General features: G+C 39.4%; 1 protein-coding gene across 1 annotated transcript in view; it reads right to left on the bottom strand.

Moving 5' to 3' along the window:
* Window positions 1-22,500, bottom strand: part of LOC122814348 (sulfotransferase family cytosolic 1B member 1-like) — an 81,530-nt gene that overhangs the window by 56,873 nt on the left and 2,157 nt on the right. Inside the window, exon 2 of the mRNA XM_044086934.1 lies at window positions 9,613-9,741. Coding sequence (XP_043942869.1) covers window positions 9,613-9,741 — 129 coding nt within the window. The remainder of the gene's footprint in view (window positions 1-9,612; window positions 9,742-22,500) is intronic.

The following is a 22,500-nucleotide window of genomic DNA, read 5'->3' as shown; positions in this document are numbered from 1 at the left end:
GAAAAATGTTTTAGATATATGGAGGAAGAAGAAAATGAGAGCTACAACTGTAAATAATAATAATAACAATATCCATTTGTTAACCATACGGGCCCACTGGACACAGACTCTGGTCAGGGATAAGCCAGGAGCAATGTATGGTGAAGTAACCTGCTCAAGGTCACACAACAACAGGCAAATATGTGCTGAGGGAATCAAACCCTGTACCATAGGGACATAAGAAAGGAAAATGTATAGTAATGACAGGGAAAGGCTGAAATCCCCAATAAATTCTTCACATCCCAACATCTTCTTGAAAGACAAGTAAGGAGCAGGGTCAGCTTGAGAGCTGGAAAGGGTACAAAGGGAAGCCAAGTGACAGCCACTTACCACACAAAGTAGTAGAAAGGAAGTTCAAGAAATTAAAAAAAAAAGACAAGCAAACCTTTCGAGATTTAAAAATAGAAAAGTGTGCTTAAAGAGCTTTTCAACTATTTGGTCAGTGGTACAGAGTTTTGCAAGGAGCAAAGAAAGGATATGGTGGTGCCATTCTGCATGAAAAGGGCTAGAAGTGACCAGATAAACTATAGACCAGTAAGCTTAACATTAACAACAATAAAAGTTAGAAACTAACGGGAAAAAAACTTTAGTTTTCTGGAGAACAACCTACAAATTGAGGATTAATGTAGGGTTGTGGAAAACAGGTAATGTCAGTCCTATATTATCTATTTTTAGTTACTTGGTTGCTTTTGTCCTTCACAAAGGAATTCCAGTCAGTGTCATCAGTAAAAGCGTTTGACTCAGTCCCACTTAATAAAACTGAAAGACAAATTGAAGGAGCTTAGAGAGAAGAAGTTGACTAAATGTGTAGAGGTGTGGGCAGGCAGGAGGCACAAAAGGTAGTAGTCCAGGGGGACCCAAAACTCAAGAAAAGAAAAAGACATATTAGTGAGGTTCCATAAAAGTTGGCTGAGGGAGGAGTGATCTTTGCCATCTTTATATCAGATATCACAAGAGATATTGTGAAGGTTCAAATTCCTCTTATAGGCTCATGGGTAAGTACTAGGCTAGCTGCCCTTGTGAGCCATTTTAAACCTAGTCAATTTCCCTTTCAAAGGTGAGAATCAAATGCTGTGCCTTGTGTCTGTGAGGTAAACACTTTAACTGTTATGCCAACTCCCAATAAGGCAATACTCCGTAAGGTACAGATGATCAATCAAAATAATCTGAATGACGTGATAATGAGTGACATAACACTAAATGTGAAGCCAGATCTGTATGTATGAAATGTGTTTATGCAAAGGGTCAAATTCCCTATACACCTCAGCCCCACACACTCCCACAGATTTTATATTCTGGCTCAGAGGACTTACAACCAGAGGGAAAGGTGAGTGAGTTATATTCTAAAACAAAGTATTCACATTTGTCTCCTGTTTAGGATATTAGAATTAAATTTTATGCTTGCAACACCTTGTATGCAATATGCAGGGGGCTTGCTCCCCCCACCCATACACACGCACACACACACTCACACACACACACACACACACACACACACACACACACACACACACACACACACACACACACACACACACACACACACACACACCTGCAAAAGCAACTTTCGTTGACAGCAAATTCATCTGGTTATTACAGATATCAACTAGAGTGTTTCTGTCAGGCATGCTCTGCAGTCTTTGCAATATCAGGGCCTGCTGCCTTGATAAGATGAAGTGAAACACACTGAGGATAGGAGTGTCCTTTTTTTGCAGATGGAAGAAAGATACAAGAGAGTGGGGGGTCCATGTGTTGGACAAGTCTCCAAAATAATTTTAAGAGACTGGAAGAGTGGGTCAAGAGGCAAATGAGGTTTAATGAAGAGTGTACAGTACTTCACCTGGACACTAATAACCTTAAAGTAGAATTCTGTTTAGGAGGAGTGACCTCAAAAAACAAAATAGGAAAAGGGCATTAAGGTGATAGCAACAGAAAACCATAGCAACTCGAGAAAGGTGCAGGCAAAGTTAATAAGATGCCATGTTGCATTCCTAGGAGACTCGATGGTGCAATGGTGCAGTAGTTAGCATTTTTGCCTCACACCAAGAGATGCTCTGGTTTGATTCTCGGCTGGGGTGCAATCTGTGCAGAGTCTGCATGTCCTCCTTGTGTTCACATGGGTTTCTTCTAGGTGCTCTGGTTTCCTTTCACATTCCAGAGATATGCATCTGGAGTGTTTGTCCCAGTGCATCTGCTGAAAATGGGCTCTGTCACAGTTGGACTTCCCTGGTAAACAAATGTTAAATAAAATAAATAGACCCCAGAATCAGACAGGATTACTTTTTATTTTGCCACAGGAAGTGAACTGTGATCAAGTCTGGTGAGGATGTCAGGTAATGTTGTGCCAATATGGGAGCTGCCCAGGGCACCAATTGACTAAACTGCAGGTCTGGATCTTCCTAATTGTCTAGTAATAACCTATGAACCTACAACCCTATGACAAAGATAATGGTATGGTACTGTGCTGGAGAAGGTGGTCATTGATGATTAAAGGGTCTAGAAGCAAATTGTGAGAGTAAACATACTATCAGAATGGGTCAGAGATGTAGTACTCAGAGCTACAGACAATGGTGTGAGGAAAAGGCAAAAAGGCAAACAGTGAAGAAGGACAATACCGCTACACAAAAATGTAAGGCCTAGCAAAAGGTGTAAATGGAAGGAGGGGGCATATAGTGCAAGGAGGCTAGCAGAATGGAAACAGAGATGAGAAAGGCAGAAAAGGCTAAATCTGAAAAGGAGTTAGATTGAATCCAGGAGGAAAACAACAACATTTTAAGTGCACAGCAGAAAGAAGACAAAATGAAGAAAAGTGATAAGGATGAGGAAAGTTAGGAGAACGATTGCAGAATGATTAGAAAATGCAGTGGCACTCAGAAAATGCTGTGTTTTATTCTTCACAGGGGAAAGGGAGACATTTGTGACATGCTGGGAGGGGAGAGCACTGGACAAGTACCAGAATAACAAATGTTGAACATCACTGGCAACTGGCTGACCTTAGCGAGAATAAAGCACAGGGAATCATATGGGCTGCCTCCTAGATTCCTTAATATCTGTTCTTTGTGTGTTTGGCAGATTCCTTAGCACTGACTTTTTAACAGATCACTGACTAGTACAGTAGTGCCCCAGTACTGCAGGACAGCAATTGTGGTACCCTTGTACAAGAGTGGGGGACAGGAGAAAACATGGGGAACTGCAGACATTTTAGCTTAATAACTGTGGCAAAGAAATTAATGAGAGATTCCATAAGAGAAGGCTGATAGGCCTTTTAGAGGACCATCATGAGTTCAACAGCAGGGGGAGTTGTCAGTCAAACTTTATGCAGTTTTATAATTGGGTTACAGGTGAACTTGACATGAGAATTCCAGTAGTCATGGTCTACCTGGACTTCAACAAGTCCTGTAACTATGACCCACACATGAGGCTGATAGGAAAACTGGAAGGGCTGGTAAGAGCAATACTGAAAAACCAAGTAGCTGCATGGTTTAGTGGTAGGACAAAGAGGGTTGAGGTAAGGGAGACAATGTGAGGAATTAAGAAAGTAACTGGTGGAGTTCCACATGAATTAATCCTGGGTCCAGTTCAATGAAGAGTGCCCGACAAAATGTCAATTAATAAATGTCATGGCTGAAAATCACAAAATACAACACCCTTTGAAGTAGTGTCCTCACCCCTTTACCCAAATGTATGCCCCAGATTGTGTTGATGGGCTTCATCTCCCATACCCCCTTACTATATACTACCAACTCCATTGACTGTCTAATTTGGGGAAGAGAAGAAAAACAGCCTTTTTCAATATGGTTTGGTTTATGGTTTTAGAACAGCAACATTTTATCTTCGCACTGTTATTCATATGTTTATAGGTGTATATTAAATTAATGACCACCCGAGCCTTTATAAGACTAGCCATGCATCCCAAATGAATCCAGCAAGTTATTGTACCTTAGAGGTTATCTGAGTGGTGTATGTAAACTAGGGCATGAATTTCAGGCTTCTCTGTGCATTAGAGACATAGGTGCTAGACCAGGGTGAATTTCTGATTTCCCATTCACTGGTTCTGGTTACACTTGAATAGGGTTAGCGAAGGGTTTTGCTTCACATAGATGGGACGCCTGTTCCAGACAAGGGAAATTCTCTGTGACATGTAACTGTCACTCCAACATGTTCTGTTTATGTTACAAGCAAGGTTTAAGTCCCTAGATCAAGTAGTTCTGATGCTACTAGTTTTGCAAAAGGTCCATTATGGAATCTAAGGAGTACAGAGATAGAGCTTTGAGGCAATGTGCATAGGACATGTTTTAATATATTGTATTTCTTTTTTTTTGTGAAAAAGCTCTGTGGATACTCCAGTTGCTGCATATACTTGGTCAGTTACATACCGAAGGGGGCACTGTACTTAATGATGGGTCTAGTGATGGCCAAAAACAGAAAGGGGGCACTGTACTTAATGATGGGTCTAGTGATGGCCAAAAACAGAGAGCCCAGCACAAGGGCTTCCTTAGATCTCGATGCCATGCCTTTGCTTATAAGTTATAAGTTGAGCAACATAGAAGGATTTCTTTCCTACCATGTTAGATACATGATGGTTGAAGGCCAGGTTACTATCCACATATGTCCTCAAATCCCTGACTACTGGGTATACTCTTTTGGGTGTTCTGTCAATGAGATAGTTTCCTTCGGTTGTGTTTTAAGCCATGGCTTTCGCCCCAGTCATTTTTCTGTATTAGTCCTTCCTGTAGGATGTTATTGGATGTCTTGGGGGATTCTATGACTGCTCAGAGTTTGCAGTCATCTGAAAATGTGGTCAACCAGAAGTCCTTGACATTGCTCTTGACTTCTGAGAAGTAAATATCAAAAAGGAGCAGAGCCATTACAGACACCTGAGGGACTCTGCTAGTGACTAGACTCTTTGTGAAGGTTTTCTCCCATGTCCTGACTTCTTGGGTCCTATCTGACAGCCAGCTGGCTATCTAGTATGTAACATAAGGGTTTATACATAATTCTGAGAGTTTATTTATAATGCCAGAGTGGGGTATTGTATCAAATGCCTAAGCCAGGTTAAGGTAGGCAGTATGCAGTGTTTTGCCCTCATCCACTGTCTTAGCGACCTTTTCAAAGATGTTCTCAAGGTTGAATAGACATGATCTGCCTTTGATAAAGCCAAAATAAATTGGATCCACTGTCTGGAGGTTTCCTGTGTTATTATTAATCATTTCCATTATATTTCTTTCCATGGCTTCCCCATATGAGACTGGTTAGGCTCTGTAGTTCCCAGGAACTGTTGGTGGACCACTCTTGTGCAGAGGGATGACTGTTGCAGTCCTCCATTTGCATGGCACAAAACTTGTCTGGAGGTTATGGTTAAATAGTGACTCCATTGGCCCTGATAGGTCATGTTTCTGACTATTTTGTAGACATTATGGTATACTGTCATAGCCCATTGATGCTGTGTTCTTGGCCTTAAACAGCACGTCTGGGACCTGCTTCCTAGTGATAGTTGAAGAGTTATGTTTGATGGTATTTCCTAGTAGGTATATGGGGTAGTGAGGGGGGGTGTTGGAGATAAACTTGTCAGCCAGTAGATTTGCTATGTCTCCTGACTCCATGAATGTGACTCCAGTTATAAACAGTTCTACACACCGTTGTGTCCTGCTTTTGAGGTTTAGGATATAGCTGAAGAAAGCCTAGTGGTTGTCCTTGGCCTGGGAAGTGATCTTTACCTCAAAATTGGCTTTGGTAGACTTAATTTACTCTCTTGGTTGTCTGTTTAGCTTTATAAGAGAGTTTCATGTTGACAGGTGTTGCACTTCCTAACTTTAGCTGACTTTTTTTCTGTTTTTTTACAACATGTTTATGTTTGGATTCCACCAGGGTGGTTTGTTTTTTGAGATTGTTATGGGCTTATTTTTGGTAGGTACAGAAGTCTGTGCATCTATTAAAATGATTACACAGGGTTTCTGTGAACAATTCCGCAAAGGCTGTTGTGTTCTCCCAGTTTGGAGGGGCTTGAAAATCTGCAGGTTATTATTTAATAATAGGAAGTTTACCTTAGAAAACTTCCTAATGGTTATAGGTTTGCTAGGGTTACAAAAGTGATTTTTATTTTGAAGAAATGGTTTTAAGGACTGACATTACAAGACAAGACACCACACCGGGGGGAGGCAGGGGGCAACATTATCCCTTATTTGTGAGTATCAGGTTCAATAAGTTTGCACCTCCAGTGGGTGCATGAATTATGTGGTCCAGGTTGCTTGTGCTTATAAAGTCCAGGAATTTCTTGGCCTGTAAGTTTTGGGTCATGTATAAGTCCCAGTTTATGGTAGGGTATTTAAAATCATCCATCAACCTTGTTGAATTAGAGAAACTAGTAATCAAAATAAGGAAGCAATTTCAGGTGATTTCAATTACATTGCAAATGACTGGGATAATTACATTTCCAGTGGTAAATACACCAAATGCTCCCTTAATTTAATTGACATTAATTACCTTGGACAACTGTTAAAACATCAGCTGGAAAAGCACTTGATATTGATTCTCCTAGCATACTAGGTGGTCTGCTCACCTCCTCCCATGACTATTTCCCTTCTTGAATCTAACCGTGTTAGAGTAGCATTTTCCTATCAAAACAAAACCTTATCTCATATTTAGGATTCCTCCAGAGGTGACTACCATGAAATTAATGATGTCCTTACTAACACTAATTGGTATCAGACCATAAATGTCCCTAATATGACAGACACGGAAAGATTCTGTAAAGTCTGTAATTTCCTGAATAGCTGCACCATGAGCCACGTTCCCATTGGACACAAATGTCATGGGAGATTTAAGAACAAACCTTTTTGGTGGAACTATAGAATAAAATCTGATTGGAAGAAAGGGTTCTAAATAGCCCACAAATTGTAACCAACTTCAAAAATTAAACAAAAGACCAAAAACTACTAATAAGGACAACCCTCTCAGTCAAGGACTTCTATGATCATAAGCTTTCAAACACAATAAAATAAAATGTCAGGCTGTCTTACAACTATGTAAGAAAATTTAAGAAGTTATACTTAGGACTGTGGTACCACTGAAATCAATGGTGCAATATACTGTGAACCAAAAGACATAATGAATGTCTTAGCAAATAAATTTTGCTCCAATTTAAGAGCTTTCACAAGTAACACTACTAGTATACTTGGATTAAAGGGTGACATCTATCACACAATTATATTGCATCTCCAAATAGAAGCAACCTTGGGTAAAAATCAAGAACATCAGTTACATGTGCTCCATTAATATCACTAGAAGTTTCCTCAGTGCTATAAAATGCAATCTAGTCAACCCCCTTCACATATAGTCAACCGAAAGCCTTTCTCCCAGCAGGCCACAGTGGTCCTTATCCAAAATGAAGGACCTACAGATGACACTGTTAACTACAAATCCATCAGTCTCACATGTATCTATGCAAGGTTATGAAGAAAGGCATTATGGGCCTTGTTCAAAGGGACACGGGAAATTTCTTGCTTTTAAATTTGAACCAGTACATTTTGTTAAGGGAAAGTCATGCATATTAAATCTGGTTACTTTTTTGAGGAATTTATAGCTGCCTATAGTGTTAAATGTACTCACAGCCTACCTTGACACTGTGATGGCCTTCAAAATTAGTCTCATGAAGGAATTATAAATGAAACAATAAGCATGAGCTCATTGTGTACATGGTACTTTTGGATTGACAGTTGATTTTCAGAAGACCTCAGGTTTCAAAGGTGGGAAGTCAACTCTCGTCACCAGTAGAAGTTACCAGTAAGGTGCCACAGGGCTCAGTTCTTGTGTCACATCTATTCAGCATTTTCTTTTTAGATCATCCAGTTGATAACAGCAAGTTCTGGCTCAATAAATCTGCCAACTGTAAAATGGGTAAAGTTCCCCCAAGCAATAAGACACTAATTCTCCATAAAGGGTTTTATACAACATATTTCTAAAGCAAATGTAATGGTTTGGCCTTCAAATTTGAGAAATGTAGTATAGTGGCATTTGCAAAGCAGACAGTCCTGCCACAAACTCAAACAAGAGAAAAACAGCTGTGGAGATTTTTGAAGAAATCAGCCATGGCAAACACGTAAATAAAATTTCTGCTTAATTAGTACAAACAGGATTCTTTAGCACATACACAGCACTGTGCCTAATGACCACTAGGTGGTTCTACAACTGCTTTTAGCACCTTCTATTTATCCACAACCCCTTTTTCCCATATGGAGTCAGGTATCACTTTAACAGTGACAATCATCTATTCTAGAGTCAAAGTTTACACCATAGGGTGGCTAGCCCTGCCATGGTAGCTCTTCCACACCACACACTCACACCTCTGGCCAATTTAGAGTGTCCAATCCACCTACTGCATGTCTTTGGAATGTGGGAGATAACCAGAACACCCAGAGTGGACCCACATGAACTCAGGGAGGACATACAGACTCCACACAGAAGGAATCTAAGCAGAGAATTGAACCAGGGACTCTCTTGCTGTGAAGCGACAACACCATCTACTGCACCACCATATACATCAAAGCAGATGTTGTTGTAAACTTGATGGAATTTGAGAGGAATACCTGCCTTAGATCATTTCTAATGGTGTCAAGGATCATGATCCCAGCTAGTTTAGACTTTTAGAAGATCTTAAAGACTATGATAAAAGAACACACTGCGAGCATACCTCTCAAACTGCAGACACTAAAAATAGGAACAATGGCCCTTAAAAATCTGAACATCTAATGAATAGAAAATTTAAATATCAAATAGCATATAATTCTTCCTGCTTCCAGTAGGAATGTGGAATATTACTCGGAAGCACATGTTAAAAAAGAGTGCAACAAACATACGGAAAAATATAAGCTGATTATCAAAGTAAAGTAATGTCTTTCGGCTTTTCCCTGTTAGGGGTTGCCACAGCAGAACTCCGGTCTGCTTATGATTGGCAGTGGATTTTTTTACGGTGCCGAATTGCCAGCCTGATGCCCAACCTTCAAAGAAGGCACACCCATTCACGCACGCACCTACCTGCATGTCTTTATACGTTACTCGACCACAGGGAGGGCATGCAGACTCCACACAGAAGGCACTCCAGCCAAGAATCGAATGGGAGAACCTCTTGCTGTGAGACGACTATCAAAGTGAAGGTGTAAAATCTCTAGACTTTAACTGTATTGCAAAATTCAAAATTCTACCACACAGGGTCTTTTATTTTTGCTTCAGAAAAAGGGAAATGTAAAATATATGCCTTCTTTGTTTAAATTATTATTGTTGTCATAAATTATAGTATGTTAGTCATGTAAGGTGTTTTTCCTGTGCACTTGACAACTTCAAAATCACGTGATGAGGGGATTGAGAACATTGTGTGAAAGGGTAAATTAAGCCTGAGAATAGGAATGTTCCTCCAAAACAGGGAGAGTTGAGAGGTTCTGACTGCAAGTCATGTGCTCCAGAAGAAGTGTGAATTTGAGTGCAAATGCTGCAGAAAGGGTTGAGCACAGTAGCTGTGAGATGTGTAAGTGAACAAAACAATAAATATACAGCAAAAATCCAGCTAATTTCTCTTACCTACTGGTAATGGCTTCGGCCCTGCAAATTCTAAGAAGGGGACTCTCTCATAAATGGGGCCTCGTTTGCATCGTTCAATGTCTCCATCATTCAGGATCATGTCAACAATTTCACTGATCCATGTTGTGCCTGAAATGAAAGAAAAGCAGATGTATCTGATGACATCTATGTACACTTGTTTCTCAAATAATTCTCCTTGAACTAGCACAAATTTGTCTAGAACTTTGTCAAGAAGTTTATCACAGCACTAATCTTCCTCTGACATCGAGTCTGTGTGACCGTGCAGTATGCCAAGTTTATTTTATGTTTCAAAATAAATATGCACTACATGAGATTCCTGAGTTTCAGTGAAACTAGCAACAGTACCTAAACTTTAATGTCACGCAACTTAACAGGCCGAAAGTAATAATAATTTCTAAAAGCCATTCAAATAATCATAATTTCTAAAAGCCATTTAAACAGTCAAGTGCTATTTGTTACTTTTCCTAATATAGGCACTGTGAATTCATTAAGCTTACAGCGTAGGACTGATACAGTGTTAAGTACCTAATTTTTTCGAAAACCCTGAGAGTCTGATGGCTTATGGAGGCAAAGAATTAAAAAAAAAAACAGTGAAACACTTTGCTCTGTGGGGAGTGTGTTATTAGAATTTCCTGACTGACTAATGCAGGCAACCAACTAGGCCTGAGAAAGCCAAGAACAAGTCAGACAATGGGACTACCAGCACGGAACAAAAGGTATTCTGGGTATGAGGCAAGTGGAAGCAACTGGCATTTTCACTTTCTGTTCCATAAAGGAAGTAATGCTTAAAATCTCAACTACCGCATGGTCAGCAAAGGGTACAAGATATTCTGCATTTATGTTAAGTCTAAATTGCTTCTTCAGTACTCTTGAAAGGCTGTGTATGATGTTTCCTATTACCTTTTCCAAAATGTTGGATATGCTGTGCAGGTACAGGCTCTTGGCTCTTTGTTTTTTGGTTGTGCATTAGACTTTTTGGTTTCTGAACAGACAGGCACACCACATTACTCAAAGCATTTGAATGCAGCTTTCAGCTATATGTGAGATGGTTCTTGCAAGGTCTTGCCTGACAACAGTATGCAACACCAGTTGGGCTCCAAGCTGTATTTTCTTTTATTGTTCTTAACTGAAAAATGCATCACTACAACACACAATTAGCTGAAGTCTCCAACTGTTACTTGCATTATCCTGTGTATACATTTCTATAAAACATGCAAAAATGTCCCTAGGTTAAATGTATTGCACACAATATACTGGATCAAATGGACTTTGGTTCCTGACTAAATTTAATGGTGAATGCATCTATCTCTAATAACATTAACAGGAAGATAATTTCCAGGAATGTATTTAGGCTGGCCTTAATGCACAGCTAATGACTTAATTGTTTCTTTTTAACATAGTTAATGCTTAAAAGAAATATTAACTTCTTGTGCAATTAGAATGCACATCTTAAGGTTAACTACCTTTTTTCAGTACTTACTGTTTTTTTTTTGGTGGGGGCTATTTTTGTTATTGAAGTTCCCCCTCCATAATATGTTTGGCAGTTATTGTATTATTGCTCTCTGACTGCTTATTCCAAGGTGAGATGGTATGTTGTTTGTTGAGCTTGCATTATTTACTCCTTTTTATGTTATCAAATAAATTGTGATGTAAAAAATGGTGCAAATTGTATGCTATGTGCAAACTACATTGAAAGAAAGGGTAAACATTGTTAATTAGGTTTAGTTAATATAGTTATTCACCTGGCTGGACTAAAGGTTGTAAAACTGAAATGGGGACACAAGTTGTAATTTTACTAATGGATTTATATGGAATGTATGTGTATCTGTCTCTTCCCTAACTTTGTTTATGATTAATTAGCAAAGATCAAAGGAAATGCAGACTGCAGTGAAAAGTTGGTTCACCGGATTTACCTGTTTCAACAAAATTAAATAAATAAATGACATTAAAAGATATGTAAATGGAAGAGGTGAACAGGAGAAGGTGACTGTCTCATTATCTGCAACTGTAACCTTGTTACCAAACAACTGGGAGCTACTGAAAGTGCCCTGCAGGGGTTCAAAACTCATTCCAGCTGTGATGAAAGGAGGTACTGCCAGCAGAGCTAGCTGGAATTTTGTAAATAAGTATATGTCATTTGTGAATATCAACATGATTTATATAAGATATTTGTGTTACAAATGTATTAGAATTGTATGTCATTTGTATATCAAACTGATTTGTACAGAAATGTGCATTGAAAACGTATTTTGTAAAGTGATTGAATTTGGACTGTATCCACTGTGTGCCTGCTACAGAGAACAGAAATGTACATGCACTATAATAACTGTTTAGATGTATGTTTTAACAGAGGAAACCAGAGGGTTAACTTCAGTCTAGCAAACTTAAGAAAAATATCTGAAATTAAATAATTTTATAGGCTAGGCCATAAAGATGCTATCTCACAGTTGTCAAGGCAGCCAGAGACATAAAGTCTGTACTAGGAAGCTTTCTGTATTGTCTTTGGGGTGAACTAATTGCCACTTAGGAAGAGTGGAAGTGTCTAGTTGTTTTATGACCAGCAGAAGCTCAACAGATCTGAGCAAAAACCCTTGTGTGTGTATTTTTTTATGGGTAGGTGCTAAATACTTCTAGCTGCAAGCAATGGGGGTTTTGCATGGGAACTAGAAGTCAGATGACCAGAAATTATGTCATTCTGCAAGCTATCCCAGCAGTAATATTTTAGATATTATTTTGGGAAGTCTCTTAGTGAGACATAGCATTCTGCATTCTGTCTTTGACCTGACAAAGAGAAGAACCATTCACTACATCATCTGCCTTGCTCTATTAAGAAAGATATTAGGGTATAGTAATTCTCTTAGATACAGTTAGGAATATAGTGATGCTTAATTTAGATATTGTTTTTCTGTATTTATCTGAGCCTGTCCTGCAATGCTATTTTAAAATATTTCCTGTGTTTTGAACTGTGATGTGACTGTGAATATATACTTAGTATTTTCCTGTTCTTTTATTATTTATTATTAAATATATTTGAAACCTTTCATTGTGGCTGATCTTTGTGGAGATATTTAAGTTTTGAGAGTATTTGCATATTTATTTGGTGGCACTGTGTAGGCCACTCCTAATAGCCTTGCTCTTGGTCAAACTACCATTTGTATTAATATTAATATTATACAGTAAGATTGGACACCCTTTGTTAAAGACCTTAAAGTAGTGGATGAGGTGTTCTGAAGGCATTGGCAACTACCTTATAGTCTGGCCAAAAGGGGGCATAGCTAGTAAACCTGTGCCACCTTTTCACGTGTGTGTGTGTGTGTGTGTGTGTGTGTGTGTGTGTGTGTGTATATGTGCATGTGTGCACTTGTGCGCGTGTGTGTGTCTGTGTGTGTGTATGTGCATGTGTGCGCACATGTGTGTGTGTGTGTGTGTGTGTGTGTGTGTGTGTGTGTGTGTGTGTGTGTGTGTGTGTGTGTGTGTGTGTGTGTGTGTGTGTGTCTACTTGGGCAGGGACACGAAGCACTGGTTGGACAGAGAGAGCGTTAGAGGACTTGGCATGGAACCTGGCTAAGGACTCAACTCTATAGATGTGCCAGTGGGAAGTCTTATTGTGGGATCTGGAGTAAGAGAGAGGAACCAGCCCTGGAACTACTGTGTTTCGTGTGTGTGTGCTCTTAATGGAAATTGCAGAGAGCTGCATCTGGAAATATTGTGTGTGTACCTGTTACCATCCCAGTGAATGCCCCCCCCCCCACAAGTACCAGTGGTGAGGATTGAGGCTCCTTGATTACTGTCCCAGAGGTGGGATATCCATGTCACATACTGCTTTGCAGTGGTGGGTCACCATATATTGGTTGGCAGTGGTGGGATCACCACATCTCATATTGAGATTCAGTGGTGAGGATATTGAACTCCTGTAGCCTGTAAACACTTGTCACTAAAAGTGTGCATTCTCTCAAAAGCCACATGGTAGACATTCAGAGTTTCATATCACAAAACTTTTATTTATTTTTTTGTTAGCCGAGTTGGTCAGGGAGAGCAGGCAAAGATGTCAGCAGAGGATTATGGCAAGCTGACAAGAAGTCAGTTGGCTGAGATGTACCAAGCCAAAGGACATGTGCATGCCAACCTGACTAAAGGGGAAATGATTGCAGCCTTAGTCACAGCTGCATCACAGACCAGCAACCAGGAAGACAACCAGACTGGCCTTGGTGGTGTACAACTCTCAGAAAATGGACAGTTCAACTTTGCCTCAGAGGACGTAAAAATCCATCTAGAGTTAGAGACTTGAACTGGATGCCAAACATTTGGAACTAGAATCAACAGAGAGATGTCAACGTCTGGAAGCTGAAGAAAAGGAGAAACAGATGGAATTAGAAACAGCAGAGAGACTGAGACATTTGGAAGATGAAGAAAATGAGAGGCAGAGGCAACATGAAAAGGAAATGCTGACTCTTCACCAGGGTCATGGAGGTAATGGGCAAGGGAGTAACCAAACCCCAGAAGCAATAAGGGTCAGTAAATGTCTTCCACAATTTACAGAGGGTGAAAATTTTGATAGTTTTAGTCATATGTTTGAAAGGGTATGTAAACAATATAATGTTGGCCAAGGGTGCTAGGTACATTTCCTGACCCCCTTACTCCATGGTAAAGCTGTAACTGCTGTTTCTAAATTAACTGATACTTGATTGCTTAAATTATAATACACAAAATGAAAAACCAAACGAAAAAACCAAGAATGAAAAAACACAGCCCAGCAGTTCAGGACCCGTAATTAGCAGCTACTTAAACCAAGTTATTCCAAATAAGGAAAAATTACTGGCAATGGCCAAACGGTCTTTGAAACAAACAGTCTTTATTGAAACAAAATACTCCAAGCGCTTTCACCCGTGTATTATCGGGATTTTTCAAGGAAAATCACTCAGCAACATTTTGCGCTCCTTTAAATAAATTCATATTGATCACATGTTAAAATTAATTAATTAATTAATGAATAATCATTACATCTTAAAGAAAACAAGTATGTGTATCAAAGTATTGCATTTGATTTCAAATTCTCTATTACTTTCATCAAAGCATCTTTGAAAAAAATCATTTCTATGTACTCAGACTCGTATAAACTATTAATAACTTAAAAGAATAATTCATTAAGTGCTTATTTCATAATTTGATGTATAGAAAACTCTTTAGATGTTAAAATGTATGAAAACATAGTAATAAATAGAAATTAATATAAAATCTAACCTATATATGACCTTTGGCCGCTGCCAGTAATTTTTCCTTGTTTGGAATAAGTTGGTTTAAGTAGCTGCTAATTACGGGTCCTGAACTGCTGGGCTGTGTTTTTTCATTCTAAATTATAATACAGTTAAAATTGTTTATAGGAATGCTTTAAGTTAACACCTGAAGCTTATAGAAAAAAAGTTTTGTGAGCATAGACACAAGACAGATGAAAGTGTGTGTGTTTATTTTGCTGAACTAAGCACTTATTTTCATAGGTGGATGAGTACGTGTCAGGTCATCACTTTTGAAGGGTTGCGGACCTTTTGGTGAGGGAAAAACCTTAGCACTTTGCCTGAGGACATGAGGATCTGGGTTGTCAGATAGGGGATGCAACACTGCAGATGAGTTGGGGACAACGGAGAGACATGCCTAGCAATCAGGACATCATTGCAAAGGAAAGGGATACCCAGTGCTGCAAATGGGTATAAGATAACCCATGGTGGGCAGCCTAAACCACCCCAACAGAGTCCACCAGTGTCAGGGGAAGCCACATGTTCAGCTATATGACCAGGATCTAGGGTTAAATGCTTTAAATGTAACCAGTGGGATCATGTAGCCTATGGTTGTCCACAGAGACAAGGTGGGGAACAAACATTAGGGGAGCCAGCAAGTGGGAATAACAGAATGCCAGTGGTAAGTTGACTGGAGACAACAAGGGTACCAAACTACCACAAGAGGTTATATCCTATCTTAGTAGATGGGAAACAGGCCACTGCTAAGAGAGACACAGCCTTTAACCTAACCATTGTGAAGCCTTTAATGGTTAAAGAGGAGCACTACTTGCTTGGGCAGTCTACTTCAGTCAGAGCTTTAGGAGAGACCCCATTCCAAATACCTTTGGCTAGGGTTCACCTTGGCTGAGAGGGTGGCAAAGGAAGGAAGCAAGTAGGTGTGTTTGAGGATATCCCTGCAGATGTCCTAGTTCATAGGTTCATAGGTTAGTACTAGGCTAACTGCCCTAGTGAGCCATTTTAAGCCTAGCCAATTATCCCTTGTGAGATTCAAACCTTGCACCTTGTGTTTGTAAGGCAGCACCTTAACCATTAGGCCACCCTCCCAACCCACCACACAGGTATATGTTATTCACATAGATTATTACATTGCCTCACCTTTTAGCCCACCCTCAGGGTTTGAATCTCACAAGGGATAACAGGGAATGAGTTTGATAATGCAGTACCTTGTGCACATGCAGTTACACACAGTCAGGCTTGGAGACAGGCCTGTGGGTCTGGTAACCTGGGGGACACAGACAGGCCACGCACTTGAACCCAGGACTGGTGAGGTGGCTACTTCAGGGAGGGAGCTACCCTGTAGCAGTGAGACTGAAGGTGAGCCACAGCTGCTAGTGGGTACTGATTTCCCTTGGACAGAGTGACTGCAAGGGCACAGGGGAGTAGCAGTACCCAGGCTGACAATGAGGCACTGCTGTCAGAGGATACCAGACTTCCTGTGGAACGGGAGCTGGGAGGGGTTACAAAGACAGAGTTGAGACAGGCTCAGCTCTCAGACCCTACATTACAAGGCTTGAGGGAGGTAGCCAGGGAGGCACCTGATTTGCAAGGAAAGGGGGAATCTGTATACTGGCACAAAGGGTTACTGTATAGAGAGTGGACCCCTGAGGGTGGGCTAAAAGGTGAGGCAATGTAATAATTTATGTGAATAACATATACCTGTGTGTGTAAATATCACTAAACAAGTCTGAATTATGTGATAAACTCTCTGTAACATTTTACACTGTATTTACACCTGTTTGTACTTTTGAAGCTTTTCTCCCCAGGCCTCTGCTGAAAATGGATCTGTGTCCAGTTGGACTTTCCCGGTTAACAAATGTAAAATAAAACAAATAATTAAATTGGTAATATAGCAGTTGGTAGTGCTCAGAGCCTACTGTCTAGCACTTCTAGCCATAGCCCATGACATTCCCTCTGCAGGTCATATGGGCATAAAGAGTACCAAGAAATGTATTACGCAGAACGTTTATTGGCCTGGGATTTCCAGGGATGTACCAGGGTACTGCAGGACCTGCGAGCAGTGCCAAAAGTTAGGCAAGGCAGTAGACAAGGTGAAAGTTCCTTTGATGCCTTTGCCTGTTACTGAGGAGACATTTCTTAGGGTAGATATGGATATCGTGGGGCTTCTGAGTACCCCAAGTCCCACAGGAAAGAAGTATATCCTAGTGGTAGTAGATTATGCTTCCACTGTCCAAAAGAAATACTGATTGACAGAGGTGCCAATTTCATATCAGACCTACTGGCTTGTCTGTGGAAGCACTGTGGGGGGAGCACCTAAGGACCACCCACTACCATCCCCAGACTAATGGTCTTATGGAGAGGTTAAAGTCTACACCAAAGACCATGTTACAGGCATTTGCAAACCAGTTTAATAGGGAGTGGGACAAATATTTGCCCTATCTTTTGCTTGCTTACAGATAGGTGCCCCAGGAATCCACAGGTTTTCACCCTTTGAGTTGCTGTATGGGCATAGGGTGAGGGGACCTCTAGATTTCATTCGTGATGAGTGGGAGGGTGAGTGTGAATCCCACAAGGAGTCTGTTGTAGCATATGTCCTAAACCTCAGGACAAGGCTCAGGAAACTCATGGGCTTGGCCCAGGATAACCTGGCAGAAGCCCAATAGAAGAAAAAAGGTCTGGTATGACAGGAATGCTCGAGCTAGAGAGTATGCTGCAGGGCATCAGGTTATGGTTCTCATTCTTGTCAGACATAAAAAGCTGCAGGCAGCTTGGGAGGGACCGTTCAAAATGGTAAGGTAGGTCAGTGATGTTAACTACATGGCAAAACTGCTAGGCAGGAGGCAGGGGCACAAACTGTACCATGTTAACATGACGAAACCTTACCATGATAGGAAGGCCCTGGTGCTAAGTATTTGTAGTAGGAGGCAGGAGGAGTCTGAGGGGAGTCTATGGCTACAGGGAGCCAGCCAGCAAAATCCCAAATTACTATGGTGGAGCCTAGGATTGCAGGCATATAATATGACAGTGCAGCACTGTAAAGGGGTCAGCAATACAAAGGCATCTGGGATCTCAAGACAGGGTATGGGATAATTTATTCCCAGATAGGCTCATCTCTCTCCAGCAGTGTTTCTCAAGGGTCACTTGAAAAACAAGCTTGAGCCTTTGGGGAAGGGTAGAAGTGTGACAAAGGGAGATACTGCCAGTGCAGCTATTTGGAATTTTGTAAATAATTATATGTAATTTGTGAATATCAACACGATGTATGTAGGATGCTTGTGTTACAACTGTATTAGAATTTTATGTCATGTGTATATCAAACTGGTCTGTACAAACGTGTGTTAAAAAGGTATTTTATAAAGTGCCTGCACTTAAAATGTAACCACAGTGTGCCTTGCTGCAAGAGAACAGAACTGTACATGCACTATTGTAAGTGTTTAAATGTATATATTTTAACTGGAATACAGGAGGTTAACTTCAGAAAAACAGCTGAAATTAAATTACTTTATGGCTACGCAATAAAAGATGCATCTTTCACTTTTCAATGAGCTAGAGACATAATGTCTGTGCTGAGAAGCTTTCTGTATTGTCTTCAGAGTGAACTAATTACTACATCTGAAAGTATGAATGAATACAATTGTTTTATGACTTCTAGCATCTGCCAAAGATCTGAGATCTATGTATTTTCACAGATAGATGCTAAATACAGTCAGATTTCAACAGTGGGGGGGGGGGGGGTCACCTGGGATAGAAGTGGTATTGCTAGATAATAGGATATCTGTAGATTTTACATATTTTTTTGAATGTGGATAAACTAACCATGGCAGTTATTTTTGGTATTCCAAACATTCATAAATATGTTTTTTCCCCATCGTATAGACCCATTGTTTCAGCTTGCAACTCCAAGACTCGCCCATTAGCAGTATGTATCGATAAACTTTTAAAACCCTTGTTTTCACAGGAACCCCATTTAATAAAGGATTTCTTGGATTTCCTAGGTAGATTAACTGTTGAAGTTTGCAAAAAAGGCTTTGGATTATTAACCGTTGATGTGGTTGATTTATTTAATTCTATCCCTAGGGAGGAGGGCCGATCCCTGTTTTTTGGATAGATTAATTGAATGTGATTTTTTTTTAACTGGAGAAGACATTAGTTTTTTTATTGGATTTTGCTACTCTAGTTTTAGAAAATAATTTCATTTATTTTGAAGAAGAAATTTTTAGGCAGGCTAAAGACATTGCTATGGGTGCAGCCTGTGCCTCCATATATGCCAATGCAGCTGTTTTGGTTTTGGGAGAAAAACAAGGATTTTACCTCTAAATGTATATATATATATATATATATATATATATATATATATATATATATATATATATACATATATATAATTTGATAAAAGGCCAGGGCATTAAGATAGGTAGGATGACATCTGTAAGAGAAGATTTAGAAGTGGAAATGAATTCCTTAACCTTAATGTTTTTGAGAGGGGATACCCAGAAGTTATGGAGGGTGATACTCTGGGATATTAAATACAAACCATTTTTGGGGAAGGGCCCCCTTACGGCATGAAGAATCTAAACTTCATGAGTCAAGTAATAGTGTTAAGTTTAGGAGGGCATATGTGGGGGGCATGTAGTGGTAATTCTAGGGACATTAAAACATTATTATATTAGAAGTAACTGGAAGTTTTTAAAGGGGACTGATAAATTAGATAGAATTATAGGGGATGTGCCCCTTTTTGTTAATAAGACCATGGTTGCTTTTAAAAAAGTTACTGGAGAGATGTAATGGTCAAATAAGTAGAAAAGAAAATCGGGAACCAGCATTAAAATGTAGGTCCTGTAATCAGTGTTCATATATTTTAGAGAAGAAATTCATATTAAAAAAATAGGGTAAATTCTAAGGTTAAATTTAAAAGTGGAAATTGTGGTACAGCAGGATTTGTGTGTCTGGCTACATGTTCAGGATGCAACAATTTTTATGTGGGGAAAACTGAAAGCATGTTTAGAAAAAGACTTTATGAACATAATTATGATATTACGAGGAAGAATCCTAATAATGACTAGGGAAAACATGTGGAAGTATGCATCACTTATAACACAAATTGTTGGGGATTGTAGATATTGTAGGAAAAAAATCCCAGAGAAAGTGAGTGGGAAAATCTATTGGAATATAAAGAATTAATCTGGTATCTTAGATTGAATGCTGCAGTATTACCCATGCTTAATGATAATATTTGTGTTTAGTCAGTGCTTAGAATAAGAGCAGCTAGACTATGAAGTAACCATTTTTGGTTAGTAACTCCACAAAACATTTTTTTTTGGTCAGCTTTTCTAGACAGTTGTTTTGTTTAATATTATTGATTCACTTTTGAGTGTAGTATGTTTTCAATATTTTAGTTCAACGTTTCACTTTTTTCTTTATTCTGGAGTTTTTCTTCATTCTGAAATAAACTTGCCATTTTGATTTACTTAGCTGGATAAATATTTTAATAGTGATATTTATAACTAACCAATTTACACATTCCACTACAAATATATCCTTGGCACATGTAGTTTTAAATGTCATTTATTACTAATAGATTAATTACATTAGTAATTTAGTACTGTATTTTTTAATTTCTTAGTTATATAACTTTTTTAATTCAGTCTTTCAACTGCTTTTAGTTATTTTCTTAATTGGTTTGCATATTTAAGGAAGAGATGTAATGGCTGGAGTCATACTGATGACGTCCCCAGTGAGGGACAAAAGTGCTTAAATAATTTCTTGTTCAAAAAAAAGGCTTTATTTAATTGTTCTCAACTATATTCCCATTTTTTAGCACTCAGTTCTTGTTTATTGGTTTGTTTTGAGTGCTTTTCTGTTACTGTGTTGTTCGCAGCAGACTGTACTGCCACCTGTATTGTACGCATTACATATAATTGCTTTTGCTTTTTTTACTCTCTCTTTATCACTGTCTTTTTTCCTTTGTGGTTTTGTTTTCCTCTGTTTACACTCATATTTTATGCAGTGACAGCTGTGACAGGTCATGTGGTGTGGCAGCAGCCACTACACTATGCACCTGCTTTGCCATCATCGGATAGATTCTCAGCATTCTCCAGGCCAACCGCTCTACAGTATGATGTAGGTCATTCAGTAGGGTGCAATCTGGGTTTGCTTACTGTTATCCTCTGTTGATCTCTCTCTCTAGAAAGGAGAGAAGGCTTTCCCATCCAAGAGCATAACTGGCCAAAGGTAAAAAGTCTGGTGATGGGTCTTTCCTTTATGTTCCCCTCCCCATTTGTGTCAGCACCACCCCTGTCTGTGTCTTTTGTGTTGCTTGTTTTCCTGCCCCTGCTGCCATCTCTACACTCTCTTTTCGGTTCACTCCTTCCTTGTGCTACCTTCCCCCTCTACTCTTCTTGAAACTACAAAAACTAGGCACATGCCCAAAAAGTATGCCATTGCCTCCCCACCTTAATATCACTCTTGCTTTCCCCTTACCTTCTCTTGATTTTTCTGTCTGCTCCTTCTTTTTGCCTGTCCTATCCACCCATTTAATTCCCCTTTATAATATATAGTAGGGACTTTGCTGTGCAGCCCTTAGCTCGGCTGTCAACTGTGCATGTAGTGGCATGTCATTGTGTAGGTGAACATGCACTGTTGTGAACACGTTACATACACACTACTGCATTCACGAGGTCATATGTCTATTCCAGTCATATCTTTCAACCTCTTAGAGCAAGAAATCTGAATAAAGCCATCAAAAATGGGGGGACAAAGGCCCCAAAATAGGGAAACGTTTTGTATATTGCTCTTATAAACTTAGTAAAATTATATAATGGCAGATTGTGCATTAGCATGAATTTTCTGAAAGGTATGAAGTCTGAAATGCAAATGTCTGTCATTATATTTTGACTTCAACCCTCACTGATTTGCTAAAGATTTGCCAGAAAAAAATCACAATTTTATGAGAAACAGACTAAAAATATGAGGCAAAAATCTGGACATTCTGTGAAAATCTGTACAGTTGAGAGGTATGACCTGTCCTAGTCATTGAATAACCTATTGTGTTTGTATCAGTGAATTGCCCATTTCTTCTGACACCACTGCGTAAAACTGCTCCTACTTCATAGATGATCAGTGTTGGCCCACATTGCGCTACTTTGAATTTGCTCTTTGGCCATTATGTGCCAGAATAAGTGTTTTTTTTGTTTTGTTTTTTTTCTGAATCCTGCACAGTCTCTTTCAGTAGGTCTATCTTTCTCATTGTCCCATTCAATAGGTCTCTCTTCTGGATTCATATAACAGGAACAATCTCCTGCTTTCTCTTATTGTCTTCTTGGCCTTTATTCACTCTGCTGTCTCTCCTCCAGAGGTGGCTGTCCTGAAAATCAAATGTCTTTTCAAGAAGGACAATCAACACTCTCCAAATGGGCTTACTTTAGCCCTCATTTTATACAGCATTGTTTCATTATACAAACACACTGTAGCTGAGCAAAGTTTTCATCTGGTCTTAAAGCAAAATTCTCAGTCTAAAGAAGTAGCAGCATTTATCTGGCTAGTACAGCAAAGGTTTTGCTCTGTTTTAAAGAAACACCTTTATTTACCTTATATGCTTAAAGGAAACACTGCTAAT

Source organism: Protopterus annectens, chromosome 10.part0, assembly GCF_019279795.1.
Source record: "Protopterus annectens isolate FY-2018-M chromosome 10.part0, PAN1.0, whole genome shotgun sequence".
NCBI lineage: Eukaryota > Metazoa > Chordata > Ceratodontiformes > Protopteridae > Protopterus > Protopterus annectens.
Note: the sequence above shows the minus strand (reverse complement) of the source record. Positions and strands in the feature narration are given on the sequence as shown.